Consider the following 23,724-nt stretch of genomic DNA (forward strand, 5'->3'; position numbering starts at 1 on the left):
TTTTTACGTGATAAACAGCAGTGGAAATGTCCACAAGACAATGGAAAAGCCCCAAAGGAAGATCTGCAGTTTGCTGGGAACTACCTGATGTGATCTACTTTCCATTGTTCTGTGGGCATGATATTTTTCACTTGTTACCTGGAGCTGTAGAGCCCCAGATCTTGGGCTTTGTGCATTCTGGTCCAGAGTCCCAAGGTCAGGAAGAGGATCTTGTCCAGCTGTCCTCCTGTCACTGCCAGCACTCTGCTGAAGACAGGCTAAAATGCAAATACCCTCACTCTTAACGTTTAGCTGTGCCACACTCTGCTCACCTGTGGAGTCCTCTGACTTTCTTCTGGTGTCAGGAAAACTGTGGAACACTGATTTATTTTTTTTTTTCAGTCTGAGACTCAGGTCTCCGAGCCCCCAGGGTAGCCATGGGGCCTCACTGCACAGAGCTTGAGAAAGGAAAGCTGCTTGTTCACTCACAGAGAGGCACACACAAGGCTGGAACATAGTAAATTGTTCAAAATGCTGACTCTGCAAAGGAGAGGGAAATTATTTTATCAATTAAATATTCACAATGCACTTGTATATGACAGCAGTAGGTTTATAAATACATGGATGTCTCGCTGTCTGGTAGGAAGCTCTGTGGAGGGAGCCATTCTCTTCCTTGTGAATGTGATGATCTGACATCTGCATGTACACAGAGATCAGCATGTTTGCAACATTGTCTGCAGAAAAAAATTGCTTTAAAAGTAAAAATCAATTTCTTTAAAGTTAAAAGTAATGAAGTACAACAATACATTTTGTTTTAATCTGTCTTTAAAACCAAAACACCCAGGTCATTAACAATGCTGTAGGTTTACTTTGTAAAGCTGTAAATGTTTTACCCAGAATACTTGCACTCTCAGGACAACTGAGGCAGATGTGATTGACCTGGCATAGTAAAAAGTCTTCTCTCTTTGTGGTGTATGTGTAACTTTTAAATATTCTTCCTTAGCATGTGAGACTGCCTTTCTGAATTAATTCCTTTTGTGTCTCACACAGCTGCCTAACTCCTTGCAGGCACCCACACTCCCAGCCCTCCCCCAGACATCTGTTCTGATTCTCAGTGCCAGGTGCCAGAGTTTAAGCTTGTTGGGAGGAGGGACAGTGACAAAATCCTTCATAAAATCAAATAGCTGTGGCTTTTTAAACAATATTTGTGGTGGAATTTCATTTCTAATCTCTGGGTTTTTGAAAAGAACCCAAAAGGTGTTAGCCTTTACTACTGATTTTTTTCAGGTTTTATCTGGAAAAGGTCAGGCTTGGGTGGAGATTGGTTTCTTGTTGGGGTAAAGATTTTCCTCCGTTTTTCTTTTCCAAAGTGATGCTGCAGCATTCCAGTAGTAAGAGGCCATGGCACCTGTAAACCTATTTCTGGTCTGGAATTATTTTTCCCACATGGGAATACATCTCATTAGAAACAACTGTACCTTCATCACTGAATTTTGATCCACAGAGGTCTTACATACCTCGCTTCTACTTGAAACACAGCTGTTCTTGAAATCTTCCAAGCCTGCCCTAAAGCTGCCATCGGTTTCTAGAGGTCTCAAAGGGCCAGTGTTGCTCTCGTACAGTCCAGGATGACAAGGTCTAGGCTGCTGTTTATGTGCCAAAGTGCTCCTGTTTGGCACTTAGGGTTTGCTTGGGTTATCTTTGGCAGATCAGAAAATGCTGGGCTGTCAGAGCCAGGACATTTGCCTCAGCAAGGAGCAGGTGCAGAGCAGCATGAGACTATTTCCTGTCTCAGCCTGGGAACAACCGCAGTCATCTCCTCTGCTCCACACTCTGAACTTCTCAGAAGGGGCTGTCATGGTCATCCAGTTGCAGGTTTTCCCCTGAGTCCTGGTCTAATCTTAAACAAGTGGAGTACAGCTGATACCCTTCTCTGCCATTCCCTGAGATCTGCCTTGGAACGTTTTCCGGTCACCTTCTTGCACTCATGGTGCATCAGAGACATGGCCAGGCTGCTTCTGTTTCCTACCTTCTCACCCAGGCACCTGGCTTCTTGTTTCCCTTTCCCCAGTGTGATAGGGAATATATAGTGTAAGGGAAAAGCCTAGAAATGTGAAATAAATGGATTTATATCAGCAGCTGTGGTCTGGGTGGTGGAGGACATGGTACTAAATATTCTTAGTCCGTGCTGGGTTAGGGGAAATCAGGAAGGTGGAATGAGGAGTTTAAGCTGCTCTTTCTCACTCTTTCTTTTCATCTCTCCTTAGGCATGTCTGCCACTTACTCTTGCAGTCACTGAAGGCACAGGAGCTCTCTGTGGCCCTACTAGTCCTGTAGAGGCTTGAGAGAAAACTCTTCCAATGTATTTCCCAGGGGCAAAAAAATAAGGAGTGGCTTGGTCACTCACAGCCCTGGCTGAAATGAGAAGTTTCAGCTTCAGAGAAGTGACTTGATGTGGCAGTCTTCAGATAACACAGAAAGGGCAAAATGTGTTACAAGGGGAAATATCAGTGAGCAAATTTAAGCCACGAAGAGTGGAGAACGTTTTTCCACACTAATATTAAATGTGTGAGACCACCACTTTTGGAGACCAGATGTATGGATTCAAGAAGGCACTAAACATATTCATGAAGCTGTCCAGCAATGGCTATGGGAAATGCAGGTCTGGAGGCAATCTCCCAGAGTGCCATGAATCACTGATTGCTGGCAGCTCAGCAAGTCCATCAGCAATCTCTCCACCCTTTTCTTGGGCTCTTCCTTTAAGAACTGCTGTTGATGTCTCTCACACATAACATGTTCAGCCAATGTGGGCTTCACTTCGGTCTAGTAAAGTGCTTAGTGGCTCTTAGGACAGAGCTTAATCAAATGGTGAAACAGCCTCCCGATACTTCCTCCAGAGTTTTTAGGAGAATGATCCCATAGGCCCTTCCAATTGTCTAGTCCCATGCCTGAGCAATCTTGGTGAGGGGAGAGCAGCCTGACACTCCAAAACACAAAATGGGAGTGCTCATTAGCCAGTGCCCTATTTATATATAGTGCAAGGTAAATATTTGGGAAGCCTGAAAATGCAAAGCTAATAGGGTTGTTACAGAGAATGGGTAACAAAAAAAGGATGGTTACTGAGAGGCATAATGTCTAAGGATTTTATGCTCTCTAAGATAAGCCTGAAAAGGACAAAACTAAATAAGGAGTCACTAAGCCTGTTCTACTACAGAATTTGTCTGCCCTTGGTAATATTCCTTCCTGCTCACATTTTTGTATGTGCTGATAAATGTCCTTGCATTAATAAACTCATAATGCAGCTTGTTTATCCCTTCAAAGCCAGCCCTTGCAGCTTTCATTAGCATTTTAGGATATTTATGGCTTTGTAAATGACTAGAAATCTGCAATTTGTCATTAGGAATTAAGAAAAATCTTCCTTCCACTTAGGGCTGAGGCTCAGCTTTGGCCTTTGAGGGACTGAGCCACCTCTGGGCCTCATAGACAAAAACAAAGTCAGACAGTGCCCAGATTTACAACAGCAAGTGACTCTTAGTTATTCAGATGTCTTTGATAATGTGTCATCTGCTGTTGCTGGCAGGGATCAGTGTTTAGGCTCAGAATTAATTTCTCTCTAGCTGGAGAGAAAACAAAAATATCTCTTCTGCAAGAGCAAAAAGAGAAAGATGTAGTAACAAGGAGAGAAATAAAAACAGCAGCAGGCATGTGTAAAAAAATGCATGTATAGATATATGTATGTAGCATATACACACTGCAGAGGTTAACAAAGTGCTCTTCAGAAGAAAATGTTGTACTTCACTCTGCTGTGCTCTGTACTTTCAACTTTGAAATACAGGAAGTTAAGAAAATTTTAAAGGTTTCAAAAGGGAGTTTATCTTGTAATTGGTGAAGGGCTAAAGAGTTGGATAGGGAGGGATAATAATCAAAGGAGCCTTTTCAGCACTAAGCTGTAGTCCAGAAAATCAAAGGAAGGAATGTTAATTGGTTTGTACAACATGATATTCTCAGTTCAGAGTAGCTTCAGCCACTCAATGGTACTTTTTCTTTTTTTTCTTTCTCTCTCCCTTTAGGTTGATTAAGTGAATAGAAGAAAAAAAATAAAAAAAACGAAGCTACTTTCAAGTATTGAAGATACAAGGCCAGGATGAACACGAAGGAAGGAAAAGTGTCCGAAGGAGGTCTCAATGTCACTCTTACCATACGCCTTCTCATGCATGGCAAGGTGAAGCATTTCCTGTTGCCTGTGTGTTGAGTGTGTGTGCAGCTACCAGCAGAGCCTGGCACTAACATTGACAGAGGGTCTGCTCCCCCTCCACCTTGAGTCAAAAGCACCCTTGCCACGGCCCAAAAATCACCCCCTGCCTTTCAGGGAGTCCTGCTGAAGTTCATGCTGCAGCCCAGGCTCATTGAAACAAGCCCTGCCCGTAACAAACCCATTTTGAGTGGATCCGGCGGCAAAAAAAAAAGGAGTTCTTCCATTGATAGTAAGCCAAATTGGGCAGACCCTTGCAGGAGGCTGACCTGCATACAGCTCGCCTTTCTCAGCATTTGCTGGGTTTTGCAGAGCTTTTTTAGGATACCAGAACATTGTCTCGTGTGGAATAATTGCCACGGAGCTGGTGTCTATTTCTGTTGAATGCAAATGGGGTCCAGTTCTTCTTTATTCTGCTGTAACATCTCATCAGATTGAGCCCCCTGATATGCTGGGGGTTCACCCGGGTCCCTGCGGGTTTGGGTCGGAAGATTGACTCTCATTTCCTTTCTGTCCAGTGCAGCACTTAAAGCATGCAGATAAGTGGGAAATCTGTGCCACAGACAAAGTGCCAGTTCAGTATTGTCAGATTTAACAGTCTGGCTGCTGCCTATTTCACATCAACAGATCATAAAGTGGGCTTTTAATTAAAAAACACATTTCATAGGTTTGTTTGTATTATTTGCATCAGGCAACTCCAGGCATTTTTAGGCTTAATGAATGAATGTTATAGAAAGGAAATGGTTAAGTCTCATCCTTAACAGGGAACAGTGAATATATAATGCATATTATTCTGGAGATCAAATTTGTATATATAAATCTAAAAAAATATTTTTACTCCTAGTTTAATTTCACCACTAAAATACTTATACATTTTAACATAGTGGATGTTTTCAAACTATGGTATGAACACGCATATGATAAACCCATAGCACAAATAGGACACTAAGGTATCTCCCATTCTATTTTACTTATGGAGAAGTGTGAGGGGGTACAGCTTAAGTTTGCAAATTAAAACCCTCAGAAATTAGGTTATGTCAGATCAAATTATCTTTTTTCTCAGAAATGATCTAACCATTTTGATTTTTTTTCCCCCTGAAATATTCAGCTTCAGGCAGGCATCTGGTGTGTAAATCTGCATCTTAAATAGGGATCTGTCAAACAAATTTAATAACACTCTCTCTTACAAAACCCACCTAAAATGTGTACACGTGTCTGTGCTCAAAATTAGGTCTTCAGGGTTGATTCTACTGGTTTCTGGTCGCAGTGCATGAAAGCATTTGAGCACATACTTATCCCAGTGGGTATAAGCAGCCCTACTGGTTGCAGTCACATTCCCATGTGCTTAAGTGGTGGTGTTTTGGGCTTTTTTAATCATTGTCAGACAGCTCTACTTGTTTCAGAATCATGCCTTTAAAGCAAAAATGAAGTGTCTGTAATTTTCAGGACATCTTATTTAAACCGTGGGCTCGGATTATTGAAGTTTTTTTAAATCAGAAATGAAATCAGATAAAGTTCATTTTCTCTGTTAAACATCATTGATTTTGTGTGCAACTACTTTTAACAATAATGCATGTTATGTGTCCAGCCTTCAGTGCATATGTAGCCCCAAGGGTCTAAATTAAAGCCACAAAAGCTACAAAGTTCAAATTTTACCTGGATCTATACCATGCATCCTCAGTTAACAAGGCACGATGGGTATTCTGTTAGCTCCACTATGCTTTAATCATGTATCCTATTGTGCCTAAGTATTGGAAAGAGTACATTAAATCAGAATTTATTTTGGTGATAAAAGTCAGACGCTTTCCGTTTCTTTGATGTCATTTCTGTGATTTAAAAATAATACAGAGGAATGAAGGATGTCTGAATCAATATGAACTCAATGTGAGAAAGCATTCTGAAAGCTGTATGTGCCTCTGGAAAAGAGGAAACACATTTCTAGGCTCTTCCTTGAGATTTGTTGTGGTAAAGACATCAGTGGAAATTGTTGTTCTCTAATTAATATTCCTAGACAAAAGAGTTTGTCAAGAAGCAGAAGTTGGTCTGTAAATAATTGGTAATAACTTCAGAGAGAAGAGGAGGAATAAAAAGGTTTTTAAAATAGCAGGAGCAAACTGGATTCAGTTATTTTTAAAGTAAAATAATTTTAATGTTATTTATTACTGCATTGCATGGAAAAATGAGGACCTCTCCCTACTAACTTTAACTCTCTATGTCTAAACCATTATTACCAGTGTACCTTTGCATAGGGAAGGCCAATGTGCTTTGAGTTGTTTGCATGCATTTTGATTGGAAATCCATAAATTGTGGTACTGTGCTTGCTTATCTTGCCTGTAAGTCCTGCAGACTTAGGAAATTTTCAGCATGTACTTTTAACGTGATTTATATAGAGGCTTTAAGTCAAGAATGGCCACCTTAATGAGGCTATTTAGGTAAATTCTATATCTGCAGAAAAATGAGGATTTGTACGAGTGGCCAGTCCTCCTCAAGATGGTAATGAATAAAAAAAACCACCACAACAAACAAATTGTGTTGCAAAAACAAAAGACATTATCATGTGGTGAAAGGAAAAGAAATAGGAAGAGTCCTGAGCCTGGGAGAACCAGGGCCAGTGTCTCCCCAGTGCAGGTAGGACACCCCTGATCAGCACCTTTGCTTTATCTTGCTTTGGGGAAAGGAGTGTCTGTGCATCCAGCTGAGCTCCTGCCAGGCTTTTGCAGCCTCTGGCTGAGGAGGCTGGGACAGCCCCTGGGAGCCACTCAGCCACAGCATAGCAAGGTCTGGGAGCAGCCAGCTGGCAGCAAGGCAAGGCACTGCCTTGATGTTCTCATGGCAGAAAACGTGGTGTTAAGGGAGGGCAGCAATTTTTTTACCAGTGATAGTGGAAAAAGAATTTGTGCAGGCCCTGCAAAAAGGCAACCACTGCGAGGTATGAAAGGTTAACCTCAGGGTAACCTCAGTGTTTCCAGGGCCTGGTATGAAAGGTGTCCTCCTGAGGTGGGACTTTCAGAGATCTTGTGATGATGTAAAATGAAAGGCCTAATTTTCATCTTGTGCCATGTAAAATGAAAGGCCTAATTTTCATCTTTTGCCATGTAGAATGAAAGGCCTAATTTTCATCTTGTGCCATGTTACATCAGTGAAAAAGCTACAATGGTGCTACAGCCCTGAAGAGAAATCATGAGCAATACAAAACATTTGTCACATTTTCTGGTGACAAATTATAGGGCAGGTGTTGGTGAGGATGTTGTAAGGGCAGTGCTTAGGCATTCCTTGCATCCACAGAGGAGCAACCGTCAGTGTCTGTGGGAAATCTCAAAAGCAAGATTAGGAAAAACTTGTTACGAGGATGTGTGAGGAGGGATGGAGGCTGCCTGGGCGTGCTGCACCATCCATCACTGAAGGTTTCTAAGGACAAGTCAGACAAAACTGAATCCATCCTGTGAAACTGTGCTTCACAGGCACGGCAGCCTCTGCTGCTCAGCACCTTTCTGACCAAGTTACCTGAATGCTGATCCAGAGGGGTCAGAAACAGAAGAGTCTTGTGAAGGACATGCAGTTAGAAATATAGAATATGTTAAATAATGCAGATACGCATTTTCATCCTTTATTAATGAGAAAGATGCACCACATTAAGAAATAAAGCTGTTTAATACATTTCAGTAGAGAAAAACAGGGAATATGAGTTGAGGCTGTTTACAGTGCCCTACTTTTGTATTTTCCATCTGATTCTTGCTGTTTCTTGAAGTAAAATAAGTAAAATCACTGTGTAGGAAAGAGACGTGAATGGATGTGGGTATTTTATTATCTTTCTCTACTTCAAAACTGTAATTTCTGGACAAGATTGGAGTACTGTAAGGATTGCAAGATTTCTGCTTCCAGCAAAGGCAAGAATAGCACTATTTGCCCAGACCACATCACTGGTTTTGAAGGGCATAAGGAAGACAAATGAAGTGTATGTGCATTCATGGGCAAACAGCCCCCAGCCATCAGAGCCCTCTGTATGGAGAAGCAAAGCTCAAGCCCCAAAAGAACTGTATCTCTTACTTTTTCTTCCTTTCTAAATTTTTGTCAAGATAAAAATTATTTTGGCTCTTTGCGTGTCATAGTGTATAGGTGTAGACCTCCATGTTTCTTACCATTCCTTGCTCATATTTTGCTGAATTTTCTATTCCCATGACTTGTGGCTGATTTTTCCTGCCTTACTGCCTCAGGTAGTGAGGTTGAAAGAATGAAAATTGTAGCCTTGCCCACAGGTATCTGCCAACATATTAATGTATGACACTTGACATCTGCAGTGGTCTTGAACTAGGTTTGGTCAGTTCATGCTCAGGAAGAAATAACTTCATAAAGTGCCTATTTTAACTGTATTGGATAATGATTACATGATTTTAGACTAGTTTGGTTCTGTATACAGCCAGTGTTAAGAGGCTGATTAAGACTCTGGAGACTCAGCATTAAAGTTTAATTTTAGATGTGGATAGTGAAGAGACTGTGGCAGTAGAAAGGTCTTAAATCTCAGGAAAGCAGCTTAATGGAGATTTACAAGCCAGGTCTATGAGGTGGAACAGGAGAGAATGTTTAAATGGGCCAGCCTAGAAAGGGCAGCAGGTCACAAATCCAGTATGAGATCCACCTCCATCTCATAGTGGCGGTGCAAGAATCTCTGCTTCCTGCTTCCTCCCTCCAGTACAAACCTGCAGGAGAAATAATGCACTGTTTCCAAAGGTGCTGTGTGAACGTGTGCATTGATGAAATCATATTTGGTGCAGTGAAGTCTGCAAGAAGCCAAAGTAGAATATAGTAGAATGTATTGAGCCTGAGGAATCTTTTAGAGAAAGAGAATGGAGTTTCAGCAATAAAAACCAAAATGGATTAATGAAGTCAGATGGTTAGGAAGAACAAGGAAATAATTTACAGGTGGGATGAAGGAGTGAAGGGAAAACTGGCAGGAAAGTAGGACTCTTGCCAAATACTGAGAGGTGTAAATTGGAGAGGTGAGGCAATTAACTGGAGAAGGTAATTTAGAAGATACATGTTCAGTGACAGAGGGAAATCTGGAAAGCATAAAAGGCTAAAAAGCATCAGATGTGTCAGTGTCTAGAGAGTGGCACATTTGGGATATGCTACGTTGGAGAGGAAAGCTATTTCAGCAAAAGTGTGTGCAATTTTGGATGTATGGTATTGGTGCATCACGGGGCAAGGAGAAGGTAATTACCTTGCTGTTCTTCTGGCAGAATCACACCTGCAGTTCTGTGCTCAGCAGCAGGTGCCACGTGTGTGAGTGATGGTGAAGACTGACAGAGGGGGAATTCACAGAAAAATAACAAAAGTTTTAGGAGACTGAGGAGACTATGCCTAGCTGTCTTCAAACATTCTCATAAATACATATTATAAATACAAATGTTATGGTATTTTGAATGCCACAAGTGCTTGTGGCTGGAAATAATGATATAAAATACTACTTTGAAAATAAATCTAATAAGGGAATCCCAAGAAAAAAAATCTGGTGTAGACACTTTTGTTATGTTCTATACGTCTCTTATGCAAATTTTAAACATGTCCAGTAACGAGTAGCACATGTATTATTAGATTGTATTATCTGCATTGATGGAGGAAAGATATGATGACTGAGTGGAGCTTTTCTTTCCCTGATACCATTTGCTCAATGATGCATTTCTCATTCAGCAGCAGTGAATTAGAAAGATGTATCTGCAGTCAAATGTTTGGGTTTGGACAAAACCCTATGAGTGCCTTAGTACTTACAGCGTAATTCTAAATTCCCTGAGGAACTCAAGGTATCTGAGTTTGAAATTATTTCAGCAGGATCAATGAGGGACTTGTGGCACTGGAAGCACTGGTTGCAGTGACCTACATCCAGCTTCAGTGGTGGCTTTCAGACATGTTGGTGATTACTTTGTGATGCTACATACAGAATTTTTACAAGAAAAAGAAAATTTAGACTCATAAAGTAATGGCTTACACTTAACAGCTCAAATACAGAATAAAATCATTAAGAAAAATTGCCTTTTTCATTAGTTCAGATAATACCATTTTAGTATCAGGGATTTCTGTTAGTGGCCACTTTTTTGGTGCCTGCTTAATTGCCTCCCTGAAAGACCGTAAAGCAAGTACAGAAATTAATTTTCCCCATCTTAAAGGTAATGACCTTCCTTTTCCATTTTTTATTTTTTACTTATTGAAATACAGAATGCAACAAAGTAACTTTAAGAATCACCTTGTCAGTAATACAATCTAAGCCGTAAAATGCCAATCAAACCAATGTTTGTTCTGTTCTTTCCAGTTTCCACAAACACTGTCAGGGTATTATGAGGATTGACTGTCCTGCCTATTGCTATTATAGTTCCTGTTTTGTTTGCTTGCATTGCTGTGATACCTGAGAGCCCTGGTCATGGAACAAAGCTCTGCATGCAGATGCACCACACAGGATGGACCTCTTCTCAGCGTTTTTGTAGGAGCAGCCAAGATACTATCACTAGCCTCAAAAATCAGCAGAAAGGGAGAGAGAGTTCCCCCAGCCCCTGGACACTCTCTACTCCCAAAACCAGTCTCCATAGCTGAGTGTTCCCACTTCTACCAAACAAAATCTCCTCATCAGTGCATGACTAATGAACTAAGCTTGCAGAAGGTACACGCCCTACTCAGTGCTGCTGCTTCAGCATCACAGGTGCAGGGACAAGCACAGGGACAGAACTGAGTTTTGGGTTGGTTTTAGCAGGGAAAGCTGGGAGCTTAGGTGTGAAACTGAATGTAAGCTGGCTACCCATCTGCTGTCAAAAAGCAAAGGAAAAATGCCCATTGCCACAGCTGCCCAAAAAAATGTTAGATGTACTTGCAGAAGATACATAATACTGGAATCTCCATCAGAAAAACCATAATTTTCAGATTTCCTCATACACTACCATATTTGTTAGCAAAAGATCTGCCTCAGTAAGGAAGGCCTGGGACCGCAATGCCTTTCTAATTTAGGGCTTGAGCATCAGACATTGACTACTGAAGCATCACCTAGGAACATGAGATCTCCCATGGCAGTGAGGCTAATCCCACGTAATCCCAGAACACAAATCAGATTCTCAGTTTACCCAAGGTGGCCTTTTTTTTCTCTGAGGCTGACAGATTTCTCTGAGGCTGTCATGTTCCCAAAAACTGACTTTTCTTCCAGTCTTTGAAAAATGCAGATGCCCCACATGCTGCACGCAAGCGCATTGCTCAGAACAGCTTTGTGGAACATGATCTTGGGGTCTTCCAGGCAAGCATATTCATGAGCTTAGGTGACTGTTGGCAACTCCGTCCTCAGGTTAAGGTGAGGAGAGAGAGAGTTATGTTATGCCTCCTTATGGATGGGAGGAAGACAACTGGTCAGGGTTTAGAAAACTTTATCAGCACAGCTGTTGTCCTGTGCTGTTGCCAGGACCCCTCCTTGTCCCATGACAGGTGTTTCCCCACCATGGAAGGCTGTATTCCTTTCCTTTCAAAGCTCTTTTGTTTGTAGACTCCAGCCCTGCTGGTTCCACCTAGTCCTTGCTTTATAGAAAGCAGGTTAGCACGTGCAATCAGAGCATTGCCTGAAGGAATTTCAGGCTTTAGGATGGAGCCTGTGCTTTGTTGAATGTTTTGAGGTGAAAGCATATATTCCTATATTATTTCTTAAATGTATTTTCCTTCTAGACATGGCTTTATCTCAGGGATCCTATGAAGTTTTTGTTCCATTTCCCCCATAGCACTGATAATAAAAGCTGCATGATAATAGAGCAAGACCTGTGTGTTTCTATGGTCCCACAACAGCTACCTGTTTTTGTTTTGATTTTCCAGGACTCAGTAATTATTAAACCAACCTCACACTCAGAAAAAGTAATGGAATTTCACACTTTATGTTTACAGATCAAAGGTTAATCTTTAAACCGAGGTTTGTTGTCATTTGTTAAGCCTCTTGTTTTCTTAATATGACTGATTTCTTTCTCTTGCTATTCAAAGGACACACGAGATAATTGATTAGGAAATAGGTTTCTTCTACAACTAGTTTTATATCTTTGTTTAGTCATTCTTACCATCAAGAGCCCTGCAAAAGCCTTGACTCACAGGAAATTTTGCTGCCCCTTTTGTGCTGCCTTTTCTTCACCACAGATGATGCACAATCTGCAGAAATAGCTTCTTAGCTATAAATAGAGCACTTCCCAAATGTTCATTAAGAACAAAATTCATCACATTCTTGTGAATAAGGTATGCAAATAATATTATATGCTACATTTCACCGTGAAAGAAGCCGTCCCCTGTTTTTACCATTGCTTTTCCTCAAGTCATCTGCAATGAATTGGCTGATTGGTTAGCAATATACTTTACTGATGCTGGGCAGTCTCCCAGGGTTTGTTGGTGAGGTCCAGCTCTTGTTTTATCTACTTGATTAGAAATTTCCTACTTAAGAAAATCATAATGACCACTCTGTCCCCCAGGCTTGAGAATTATCTTCAAGTTATCTGAAATCAGCATCTGGATTTCAAAACATCCTCCATTATCTCTCCCTGGACTGCAGTGAGGGTTGGTTGCCTGACTTACGCTGAACTCCAAACTTGTAATGAGCCAATGTAGGTGACAGACATCTTATGCACTTAACTACAGCACATTTGATGTCTGGCAGATCTGGAAACATTTTCTGAAGAAGGTAAAGCCATTAAAATAACCTTGGTTAGAAATAATGCTAAAACTTGAGGGTCATAAAAATGGTGTTAGGTATCTCATTTAGCAGTAAACTTATTTCATGGTGATATGAGAAACTGTATGAAACAATACTGGACTGTATAAAGAAACATTAAAGGTTTGTTGAAGTAGCTTTGGTAGTTTGAAGAATGAGGTGAAAAGAGTCTCTTGATTTAACGTGTGGCTGTAATGGATTTCTCATCATAGTTTAAGACATGATCTGTTGTCACCAGTACTTTCTAGGGGCTTTCCTAGAAAAAGCTAAGGCCCCAGAAAAGTTTGAAGTGACCCATTTAAAACCATTCTATTGTTTTGGGTTTTTTTCCCAGTAATTTGTATAAAGCAAAACTCTGTAAAAATTCTGAAATATCCGTGTAAAGTTTGTGCTTCTCTCTGCCCCTGTGATCTTACCTCACATGGCCAAGCAGATCCCATCTCCCAGAGTAGAGGGAGAGGTGGCATTGGCTTGGATGTTTTGTAACTGGTTTATAAAATAAGCTCTAAAGTCACCCTTTGATGAGGGGGAGATTTGAAATAGTCCATATGATTACAGTGCCATTTGCTGGCATGTTCCAAGGAACTGGTCACCAGTCTTAGTGAAACATTTTTTTCTCAGTGGTATACACACAGTTCTTCCACTCATCTCTTTGGTAGCTTGTGCTCTTTGTTAATAAATAACAAATGCTTGGTCATGTAGAATCCTGTCCCCACTGAAATGCAAAGAAAAACTCACAGAGAATTCAGTGAAATAATCAGATTGAGAATCTTTTTATTCTATGCTCTCCTTTGCTTGTTTAAATACTCCTAATTTCTGTGTTAGAAATGGACCATCTTTTTTACCAATGCTACAAACAGTACATGGCTTTTCTGTGCATAAACCAAAGTATGTTCTCCTATTTCCAAGGAAGATATTTTTGCATTTATTACCCATAACCCATCCATTCGTTTCTGAAAGAACAGCATCTTTCATTAAGACTCAAGATGATCAAATGGATTGGGACAAATTTGTATTTATTTTATACTGACAGAGCCTTGGAGGTTCAAGACTAGGCCTACATATTCTAATGAAACTTCAGATATACAAAACCTGAAGTTGTACCATGGACTGAAATATAGTTGCTTGCCCATAGCAACTGAAACAGAATACTCTCACCTCTAGCAAAAGGTCCTTCTAAGAATTTGTTTTGTGGAAGTAATTATTTCTGAAAGCTAGAACTGAGAAGAATGGAAGTAGTTTTTAAGATAAAACTGCCAGACGTGCTAAGTGATTAGATAGGAACTACTGGACATGGGAGATTCCCAAGCCTTGTCATCACTGAGAGCCTTGCTCCCAGTAGTGCCCTTTCAGCAATTACTGTGAGATTGACAGTTACAATGAAAATGTAAAAAACAGTAAGATCTTAAAAATCTGGGGGGATGGGTGTCCCAGATTTGTGTCACTGCTGACAAAAAAAGCTGTATCTCATTTGGGAACCTACACATCATGCTGGTATGGCTGTCTCAGCCACAGGAAGAGGGGTGACCTAAACCTGCATATTAAGAGAATATTACAATAATTATTTTACAAAATAGAAAACTGCAGTGAGCCCTTTCATGCCCATTCTCACAGAGCTGCTTCTCTACATTGTATGTACAGAGGTGCAGATATCTCATAGTCCCAAATGGACACAAGCAGCTTTGCCAAAAGCACTCACACAGCTGTGTCAAGTGTAAAGGTCTACTCAACACTGGCCAGAAGAACTGTAGGTTTGTAAAGCACATACCACTGGAGGATTTGCACTCCTCTCTGGACAGTATCTGTTCTCAGGTCAGTGTGTACAAGAGTGAAGAATGCCATCTTGAAAGAGCAGTTGGAAGAGAAATAAAAAAGGGAAATGAGATACAGGAAAAGCACAGTTTGAAAATAAACCTGGGAAGGGGCCTCACAGGATTGAGGAACTTTGTGGCTATTAAGGCACTGACTTCACTGGGAATAAGGCTGTGACTGAAGAATAACAGACCAATGAATGTTGGAAGGGACCCACAAAAGTCTCCAGTCTCACCTCCTGAATCAAGCAGATTGCATTGGAGCAGATTACACAGGGCCTTGCCCAGGCTGGATTCTGACACTTTTAAGGATGGTGATTCTCTGGGTGCCTCTTTCAATGTCCAGCCATCCCCATGGTAATTTTTTTTTCCTCACATTGAGTAGGAATTTGATATTATAGCTTGCTTTCTTTATTGTACACTACAGTAAGACTTCCCTGTCAAGTCTTTTCTTCTTAAGAACAAATGTAGTTCTCTCATCTCTCCTCATGTGTTCTGTGCTCTGGTCCCCTGACCAGCTTGGTGGCCCTGCATTGAATTCACCTCAGTGTGTCCTTGTCTGTCTTGTACTAGGAGCCCAAAAGAGGCCACAACCCTGCAGGCATGCTCTCACAGACTGGATGACAAAGAGCCATTTGCCCCAGCCTGCTGGCTGCCCTCCTGCTAATACAGTCCAGCCTTTGATTGAGCAGGGTGCACTGCTGATCTACTCATTTATTTAGGTTGAACTTTTGAGTTAGGACCACTGGGACTTTTTCTGCAAAGTCAGTTTTAAGGTAGGAAGGTTTGTCCAGCTTATCCTGCTGCATGGGCTTTTTCCATCACAGACATGGGGCTTTTCTTCTGACTTCATTCTACTCCCTGGGCTTTCTCCCATCCCAGTTTTCCAGCCTGTCCAGCAGTGTATTGACTGTTCTCCTCAGTCAGGTGTTGTGTGCAGACTTGCAGAGAGCATAGAGGAACGGTGTGCCAGAGTTCCTTGAAGTAGGTAACTTTGTCTCACTGGAAAGTCTTCATGTCTGGTGTGCAGGATGTGATGAGTTGCAAGCACAGCTTTGTGTTTTGAGCTTATAAACAACTGGCAAAAATAACTCAAGGTCACAGCAGGTAGTTCTTTCCTGCAGAGCAAAGTCAGTACCATTTTATCACGAGTCCATCACTGGATAGAGTGTTGCAGGACAAAAATTTCAAAAATTCTACACTTTGGACTGTGTTCCAGGATGGATCACACTGAAGTGTATTGGCTGGGTGGGGGGAAGTGCTGTATCATACATCTGAGACAGCTCAGCCATCTGAGGCAGTCTTTAACTGTAGAATTAGTTTTCACAATCTTAGTATAGAAGAGGAGTTTATTTTCCTTTAGCTGGTCTCTCCATCAATGATTTCCAGTCTGATATCGCAGATGCATGATTTGTGTAACATGTCCAGACTATTCATTTTGGTGTTAATAGTTTCATTTTTGCTATCTGTTGGTTTTATTCACCAAGATTTTAACCCTTGGGATGTTGCCAGAACTGCCACATTGTTCCCCTACTGTATGTTCACAGCCACACTTCTCAGTAGTTTCTTTCCTTTGGTGGAAGATTGTAGGAGGCCAGTAGCAATTCCCAAATCCTTAAAAAGTGATTAGCAATTATTGTTCTCTAAGTGCTTAATAGGGAGATTAACACAGGCCACCAGGTGTTTACACAATAACACTTGGTAGCGTGGAAATTCAGCTCTCACTGTTACAAGGAATAAAGAGGGTAAATACCTGCCCTTGGAGAAACCAGCAATTATTTTGATGCTTATATTACACCTCATTTTATCCACTAGCTTGTGCAGTTCTGTTATTTCTTAACTTTTCATTCCCTGATAGGGATTTGTCTGTGTTTATAGTAGAGGGATGGATCTGTAACCACGAGATCGGTTTCTGTTAAAAGTGTTTTCTTGCACGATCACTTGGCTGCAAAGCTGCATTTTTAGTCCATCCCTTTGTATCTAACGTGGCATATTTGTATACAGCAACAATGGAAGGGAGCTATGCTTCACACTGAAGGTTTGAAATAAATGATAGTGAAATAGCTTAGGAACAGCACAAATGCTCTTCTGTAACAAATCGTATCATTCACGGTGTCTCTTTTTTTTCTGTTGCAGGAGGTTGGAAGCATTATCGGAAAGGTCAGAAAATAACTTTATATTCATGTCAAACTATTTATCATTTCTCTTTTCTTAGCCCAGCCTAACGGGGTTTTTTTTATGCTTCTTTAACAGAAAGGTGAGACAGTGAAGAAGATGAGGGAGGAGGTAAGACAAGCTTTGATGTCTTCACTTGCTTCCTTTCCAGCTCAGAAACAGTGAGTTCAGCATGTGCAGACCGATGCTGCCATCAAGTGGGCTGATCGTTCAACATCCCTGTTCTTTGCAAGCACTGGGGTATAAATATGCTGGCCTAAATTAAACATTGTTGTTAATGTAACCTCCTTATCGCTGCAGCAGTCTGGAGTCTTTCATTCCCCTAGCGATGTGCCTGCTGCTGCCTTATCTCAGAACAGCTCACAGCAGGGTTCTGTGCATCAGACCCACTGTATCTTTCATTAGCATATCAACATCAGTCTTGCACATGGCTTGGCCTCCTGGTAGAGTTTCCAAAAATCTCAAACCCAGTGTTAGACTGACACACGTCAAGTTTGAGGGTAGATACAAGCTTCAGCAGAGCTGGAGCCAGACGTGTATAAGCCAGAGCATCTCTCAGCCATGTCTTGGCAAAGCCTTCGCTTTTCCTCATTTGCAGCTGTGAGTAGGATGTGGGCAGAGTAGACCTGCACACCTACCATTCCAGACCTTTGGAAAGGCTAAAGACAAATAGAATTTAAACAGGGCACTGCATAAATCTCAGCCTCCCCAATGTCTGCAGGCTTCTTTCCCTGCCACAGAGCAAGCTGTGCTATCTTCAGAGGAGTGTGCTCAGGTGGAAGCTGCAGACCCACACTGGTCCGGCAAGGCAGCACATCCTACCTGGAGATCCATGTAATTTTTCTGCTTTGAAGCCACCACTAAAAGTATAAGTCAGAAGAGAAATCCTACTGTTTTAAACTTTAGGAGTGCAGTGTATAGAGGATGCCTCAAGGAAAGTCAGTTTGGCTCTAGTAAAGCTGCAGTACATTACTGTGTCAGCTGCTTCATTGTTTTCTATTCTGATAGAAGGTCTGTGGCAGGGAAATTTCAAAGTATTTTAGTAAATAAAATTGCAGACATCCATCTTTAAATATACACAATATGGATTTCATTGTCAGGCTGACTGAGTTCTGAGCTCCTTTTTTGATGACATGTTTTCACCCATATTTTCACGTTTGCTAAGACTTAAAGAAAAAATATAAGAAAAAATTTTTGCAGTGCACTAGGTGAACTTAATTAAACACATTTTAGTGTAATTATTAATTATGATCATGAGCATATATCTTTGTATATAAATTGTATGCACAGAAGGGAAGCCATCATTGGAGAGTGCTCCTGACTTCTGAGTAAAACATCTTAGAGAATACCTATGATGCTTGGTCTTGTCTTTCAAGATAAATATCAAATGTTCTTCCAGTCTTGCACCCCTGCTGTCATGGATCCGTGGTCAGAAGACACTTTATTGTTTTGGGGTTTTTTTTAAATAATGGAATTGTATGCATCTTTGTATCAGCACAGGACTAAGAGGCTGTATCTCCACATGATGAAAACTTGGTCACTCTTTAAATCATTACCTTTTTCAGTACTTCTTTTAAAGCAAAATGCAACTTTTATTTTGACTTCCCTGGCAGATGTGGCAGCGTGCACGCCATCTTTATGGTGTGAAATGTAGCTCTGTCTTTGGGGAAATGTCAGAGACAATTCTGTTATTGAGGAAATGTCAGAGACAACTTCAGGCCTACAGAAAAGTACAGAACTCTCAGTTCTGTGCCCAGGTCTGTGGCAGGAAAATTTCTCTATCAGTAGTGTTGAGCCTTGTTTTTTTCCATGCTGTGTGGGGGTGCTGCCGTGTGGGGAAGCACAGTCTCTTGCAGTAGAGCAGCAGCATGGGGTGGGTAAGGGCTGGACACAGCACATCAGCAGCTGAGAGGTGACCCTGCAGGCAAAGGGCCAAACTAACCCAGCTTGTCTCACACTGGCTTCAGGCCCTGATCCCCAAGAAGGTCAGTGCCTGTGGGTGAGTTGAGGCTCCAGAGTCTTGTTAGGCTGCATTCACACATTTCCAGGACTGAAATCTCAGAGAATGCATAGGGTGGCTCTTATGTGAAGCTGATTTGATAATTACTACACTAAAGATCCTCTTCAATATATATTAAATATCTATATAAATTTCCAAATATATGAAACCCCCTGGTAGAGACATTTTCTCTGCACTACCACAGTGACATAGAGAACCGAGTATACTTGAGAGCGGCCTGACTTCTCTAAGTCACTTCTGGTTTTCTGACTCCATCCAACAGGCTCCTTGCCCTATGGACACAGTACTGTTGGTGTTTCCTGTCCTACCACTAGTCCTTTAAAGGGATGCTTAGTGCATATTGCCTGGCTGCCTTCACATGAGGCACATCTGCAAGGAGCAAGGCCCCAGCAGAGAGGCAGAGAAGCCAAGCCTCACCTTTGGGGCTCCAAACCAGAGAGGTTCATCACTCCTGGGAAATGCTGGTGCTCCCTGGAGACAGCCACCTTCTCTTAAATTCTGCAGCTCCAGTCCTACTTAAGGTTAATCCTGAAGGAAAGAAGGAAAAAGGCTTGATTATGCAATTATTTGCAACTTTGAGTTACAGAGGTGCTATTTGCATGCTGCAAAGAAGGCTACAGAAGTATTTACCCAGACAGAATCCAGCTTCCTGCAGTTACATGAATTTTTGGAATGTGATCAGGTTATGCTGAAATTATATGATGTTGGGTCTGCAGTTGCAAGGGAGGGAATTAGATGCCTCAAGGTATTCCTTCCCAAACTATATTCCTAATCCTACTTTGTTTGCTCCCTGGGAAGTATAACTTTGAAAAATATTTGTTCCTTTTGACAGAGTGGTGCTCGAATCAATATTTCAGAAGGCACTTGTCCAGAGAGAATTGTGACAATAACAGGCCCAACAGATGCAATTTTTAAAGCTTTTTCTATGATTGCACTAAAATTTGAAGAGGTAAGCAAATAAATTTTTTTTCTCTCTTCAAGTTGAAATACAAACACTGTTTGAATTTTCTCATGTTTGCTTTAATGTTAAATAGGATTTGTTTAATGTTCTATTTAATAGCAATGAAAGTGGTTATATTTTTATAAATGCTTTTGGCAGCAATGCTGAAGAAAAATAATGGGTAAATTTACAAGATGTTTGATCATTTCTTTTGCTTTTTGGAGGCTTCAGGGAAAAGCAATTGCTTCTAGTAATGTGTGCTAATGGTAGGAAAAATGTCTTGGAAAAATTCTATTCCCACTGTGGGTTTGATTTGAAAAGAATAATTGCCTAACTTTTAACTCGGTTTGTATGAATCCAGTTGGTATTGATGTAAATGTTATATATGTCAAAATGAATATATAACTCATTTAACTAGAATTTTTTTTTAAAGAAGCTATATGATTACCAATTACTACATTTAAGGCTTGTCCTTTAAAACCAATTAAAGGCACTCAGAGTAAGTAATGCAGGAGTTCAATTCACTCTGTGTGAATATAAGTGTTCTGTGCAGATCTGTATCTAAATTGCTGAGATTTCCTTCAGTTTCATGGACCAGCTACAATTAGATATGGTCACCTTAGGATTTAACTCCCTCTACTTTTGAAAACCATATGTCTAGTCCAGGCAGCTCTCCTGTTCTCTCTGGAGAGGCAGATGCCCCTGCAGGAAGCAGTTCCCCTTCTCCTAATGGAGGAGCTTGCCGACAGGTAGACTGAGTCACCTGCATCTGAAGCAAAGGGCAGGCTCTCTCCAGGATGGATTGAACCAGAGGGATGTCAATCCCTTTCTTAAGAGTTCTTATTTCTCCAAGTCAGCAAGGTTAGTCTCCACATCTCCCCATAGCACAGGGAGATGGTGGAATTGATGAGAATTGTCAACATGTGCCTTTATTTACACATGGCAAATGTTCAAATTTAGAGCAACACAACTAGAAGAGAGCTCATAAGTCACCAGATGCAGTTATCTTCTAGAATCAGCTATATGGCTTGGACTTGTAACTTCACAGCATGATCAAAAACTAGTCTTTTTCCTGATACTGGTCCACAATTTCAGGTCTCTGATAATCAGACACCTTCTTTTCGCTCCTCACCTGACTTTATTCATGAACAGCTCATGCAGCTTTGTTTCAATGCCAGTTCTGGCCATTAGTTTAGATAATTCTTGCCTTTCCATCCCTGAGGTTTCCCTTTCTAGATATGTATTTAGAAGCTGATTTTATCCCCACATACCTTTGCTTTTGCCAGAGAGAGTGATCCAAGCCCAGTCTTTCAGAGGATGCATTCCCCACCCCTCTCATGATTCTAGTAGTCCCTTTCCACCTTTTTCCAGTTACATTTTATCTTGAATGTCTGTGTTAATTGTGGACAGGTTGCAAATGAAGTTCCACAAAGGCTTATTTAACAGTATTAACAGTCCCCTATCCTACTTATCACACTGTCATATCCCTGCCACTGCTGGAAATGGCTCACCTCCTCCTAGTTTAATTCTTTGCACACACCCGTGCTTTGCCTGGTGGGTGTCCCCAGCTCCTGCTGAGGAGTTTCCACCTCTTCAGTCTTGGCAAACATTCCTGTCAGGCTCCAGACAAATGACTTTTTTTAATGCTGCAGGTGTTAATCCCATTTATATTTCTTCAGTCCTTCATGGGTTTTCAGATCTTCCTGCGTGATATTCCAAACTTTCAGTATGTTGATAAAATGTCTTACTTTTGTGGCACGGCACATTTTTTAAGAATGCTTGGGGAGGTTTTTGCCAGTTATTAATGAAATAGTAATGATTTTGAGGTTTAAGCCTGCAGAACCACAAGTAATTCTATCTAACCCAATTTAGAAACCTCCTATTGTCATCTCTTTCTCCTCTTCATCTCCTACCCATCGTGGATCAATCCCTTTTTCTCCTAGTTTAAGAGGTAGCTTGGTGCACAGTGCCATACCCTCCAGTCCAGAGAATCCTGGAGAGAGCAGTGTCTCTGCTCTCTACAGGAAAAACATGTTCCTCATCCTGTAAAATGCTGAGAGAATCATTAGCACAGATAATCCCTGCCAGTTCCCACCAAAACGAGTACCCAGTGGAAATAATGATGCATGTTTCATTCCAACATCAAACACTGCATGGCATCAGATCCCCAGCCCACCGCCCAACACCACGTAGTCTTTGAAAGTGCTGTAGGTAGCAATAGGCAAAGAAAGCTGAAATTCAGGTGTCTGGCTGTATTTTGCATTTATTTGCACTTGCAGGTTTTAGAGGGTAGCCTGGGCTCTTCAAATGAGCATTAGCAAAGGAGTATTGGCAATCTCTGCAGATCAAGTACGGCTCTGAAATATCTGTATTTAGTTTTAACATAGTTGGTTTGTGGTTTATTTAAAAGAACAGCAGTAAAGAAATAAATATATATAATACATATTGTATATATAATACATTTTATATATATATATATATATATATATATATATATATATATATATAAAATCAGTTAGGTTTCCTATAAATCTTTCTGCCAATAAAATGAGGTAACTGTAATGCTCTGCAGGCAAAATAAAGTGCTGTTTCAAAAATTACAAATCAGCTAGCTACCAAGTGCTGTTTTTCATGCATATGCTGGAGATTTCTTCAGCATATGAAGATTCAGTCCAGCTCTGGTTATTGCAGCTATGTTGAAACAGAAGAAAAAAGGTGCATGCGTGAGACTGCTGCTTTGAGGGACTGTTTTGGTATTTGTCATGCACACCCACATGAGACCTTGAACCCTTAATTTCCACCCTACAGCTGTATACCTAGAGATAAGCAGGTGTAGGAAGTCCTGGAATGCTTTTGTAATGTTAGTAAAAATTTCAAAATATGTCAGAGAGATAAAAAAATGAGAAAGGTTGGGTTTATCTTCTGTTTTTTCTGTAGCCTTATATGACTCTGCTTTGACAGCCTTCATAATGGAAGTTGCTTTTCAAGCAGTCTTATGATGAATTTACAAGCTAAGTAGGTATTTAAATGAATACCTAAAGTGTTCACTGCAGGGCAAAGAGTTGTTAGAAAATGACATTAACCCAGGCAGACCCCTGGAACTGCAAGAGGGGACATTTTAGTGCAGTCATTTTCGGACTGGAGGCTGAGACCCAAGAAATGTAGCTGTAACTTCACTGGTGAAGCTGTAACTTCAGTGGGGCAGCTCTAGCTTTGCTTGTAGGTCTGCATAATCCTCTGAAAGCACATGATACTGAAGCACTGGAAAAGCCAGCAGGCACAGCTCGGTAGTCAGACCTTCTCCAGATGAGTAAGAAAAGGAATTTTGGAATCCTTGTTCCTCTGTAAACATCTATGAAGCACTTGTTTGGCTCTAGGAAGAAGAGAAAAGGTGATAAAAGCAGTTAGGGTGATACCTTTCTGACAAACATAAATTCCTGACAGTACAACTGTGATCAATGCTGTGCTGGTCATCTCCAAGGGAGAAGCCACCTCACAGAATCCTCCTTGCTGTGGAAATTGGACAGTTTAACATTTTCTTTGAAACCAGAAAAAAAGAATTTTTTTTTTCCTTGGAGGTGTGGTAGAATTCTGAGCTGCCAGGTTAGTTTTGGGAAGCCTTATGTGCTATGACCTGGGGATGCCAAGAGCTTCTGCTGGCTCTTCAGCACTTCCAGGCTCCCAGTTAGTCTGTCTTGGCTGAGGAGCAGCCCACCAAGCCGGGAGAAAGCCACACAAGGTCCAGCTGTAGTGTCTGCCTGAGCCCTGGAGGAATGGATGCAATGTCACAAAAAGTTAAGGGTTAAATAAATAAGAATCTCCCACTTTGAAAGATGA

The 23,724-nt window shown here is 41.1% G+C and overlaps 1 protein-coding gene across 16 annotated transcripts in view; it reads left to right on the plus strand.

Annotated features, from left to right (window-relative positions):
• LOC131092157 (poly(rC)-binding protein 3-like) overlaps positions 1 to 23,724 on the plus strand; it is a 495,350-nt gene that overhangs the window by 431,540 nt on the left and 40,086 nt on the right. For all 16 annotated transcript variants that reach the window (XM_058038809.1, XM_058038838.1, XM_058038846.1 and 13 more), the window contains 4 exons: positions 4,050 to 4,201; positions 16,889 to 16,912; positions 17,006 to 17,038; positions 19,780 to 19,896. In XM_058038809.1, the coding sequence (XP_057894792.1) occupies positions 4,124 to 4,201; positions 16,889 to 16,912; positions 17,006 to 17,038; positions 19,780 to 19,896 (252 nt within the window). In that variant the 5' untranslated portion in view covers positions 4,050 to 4,123. The remainder of the gene's footprint in view (positions 1 to 4,049; positions 4,202 to 16,888; positions 16,913 to 17,005; positions 17,039 to 19,779; positions 19,897 to 23,724) is intronic.

The sequence above is a fragment of the Melospiza georgiana genome, chromosome 1 (genome assembly GCF_028018845.1).
Source record: "Melospiza georgiana isolate bMelGeo1 chromosome 1, bMelGeo1.pri, whole genome shotgun sequence".
Taxonomy (NCBI): Eukaryota; Metazoa; Chordata; class Aves; order Passeriformes; family Passerellidae; genus Melospiza; species Melospiza georgiana.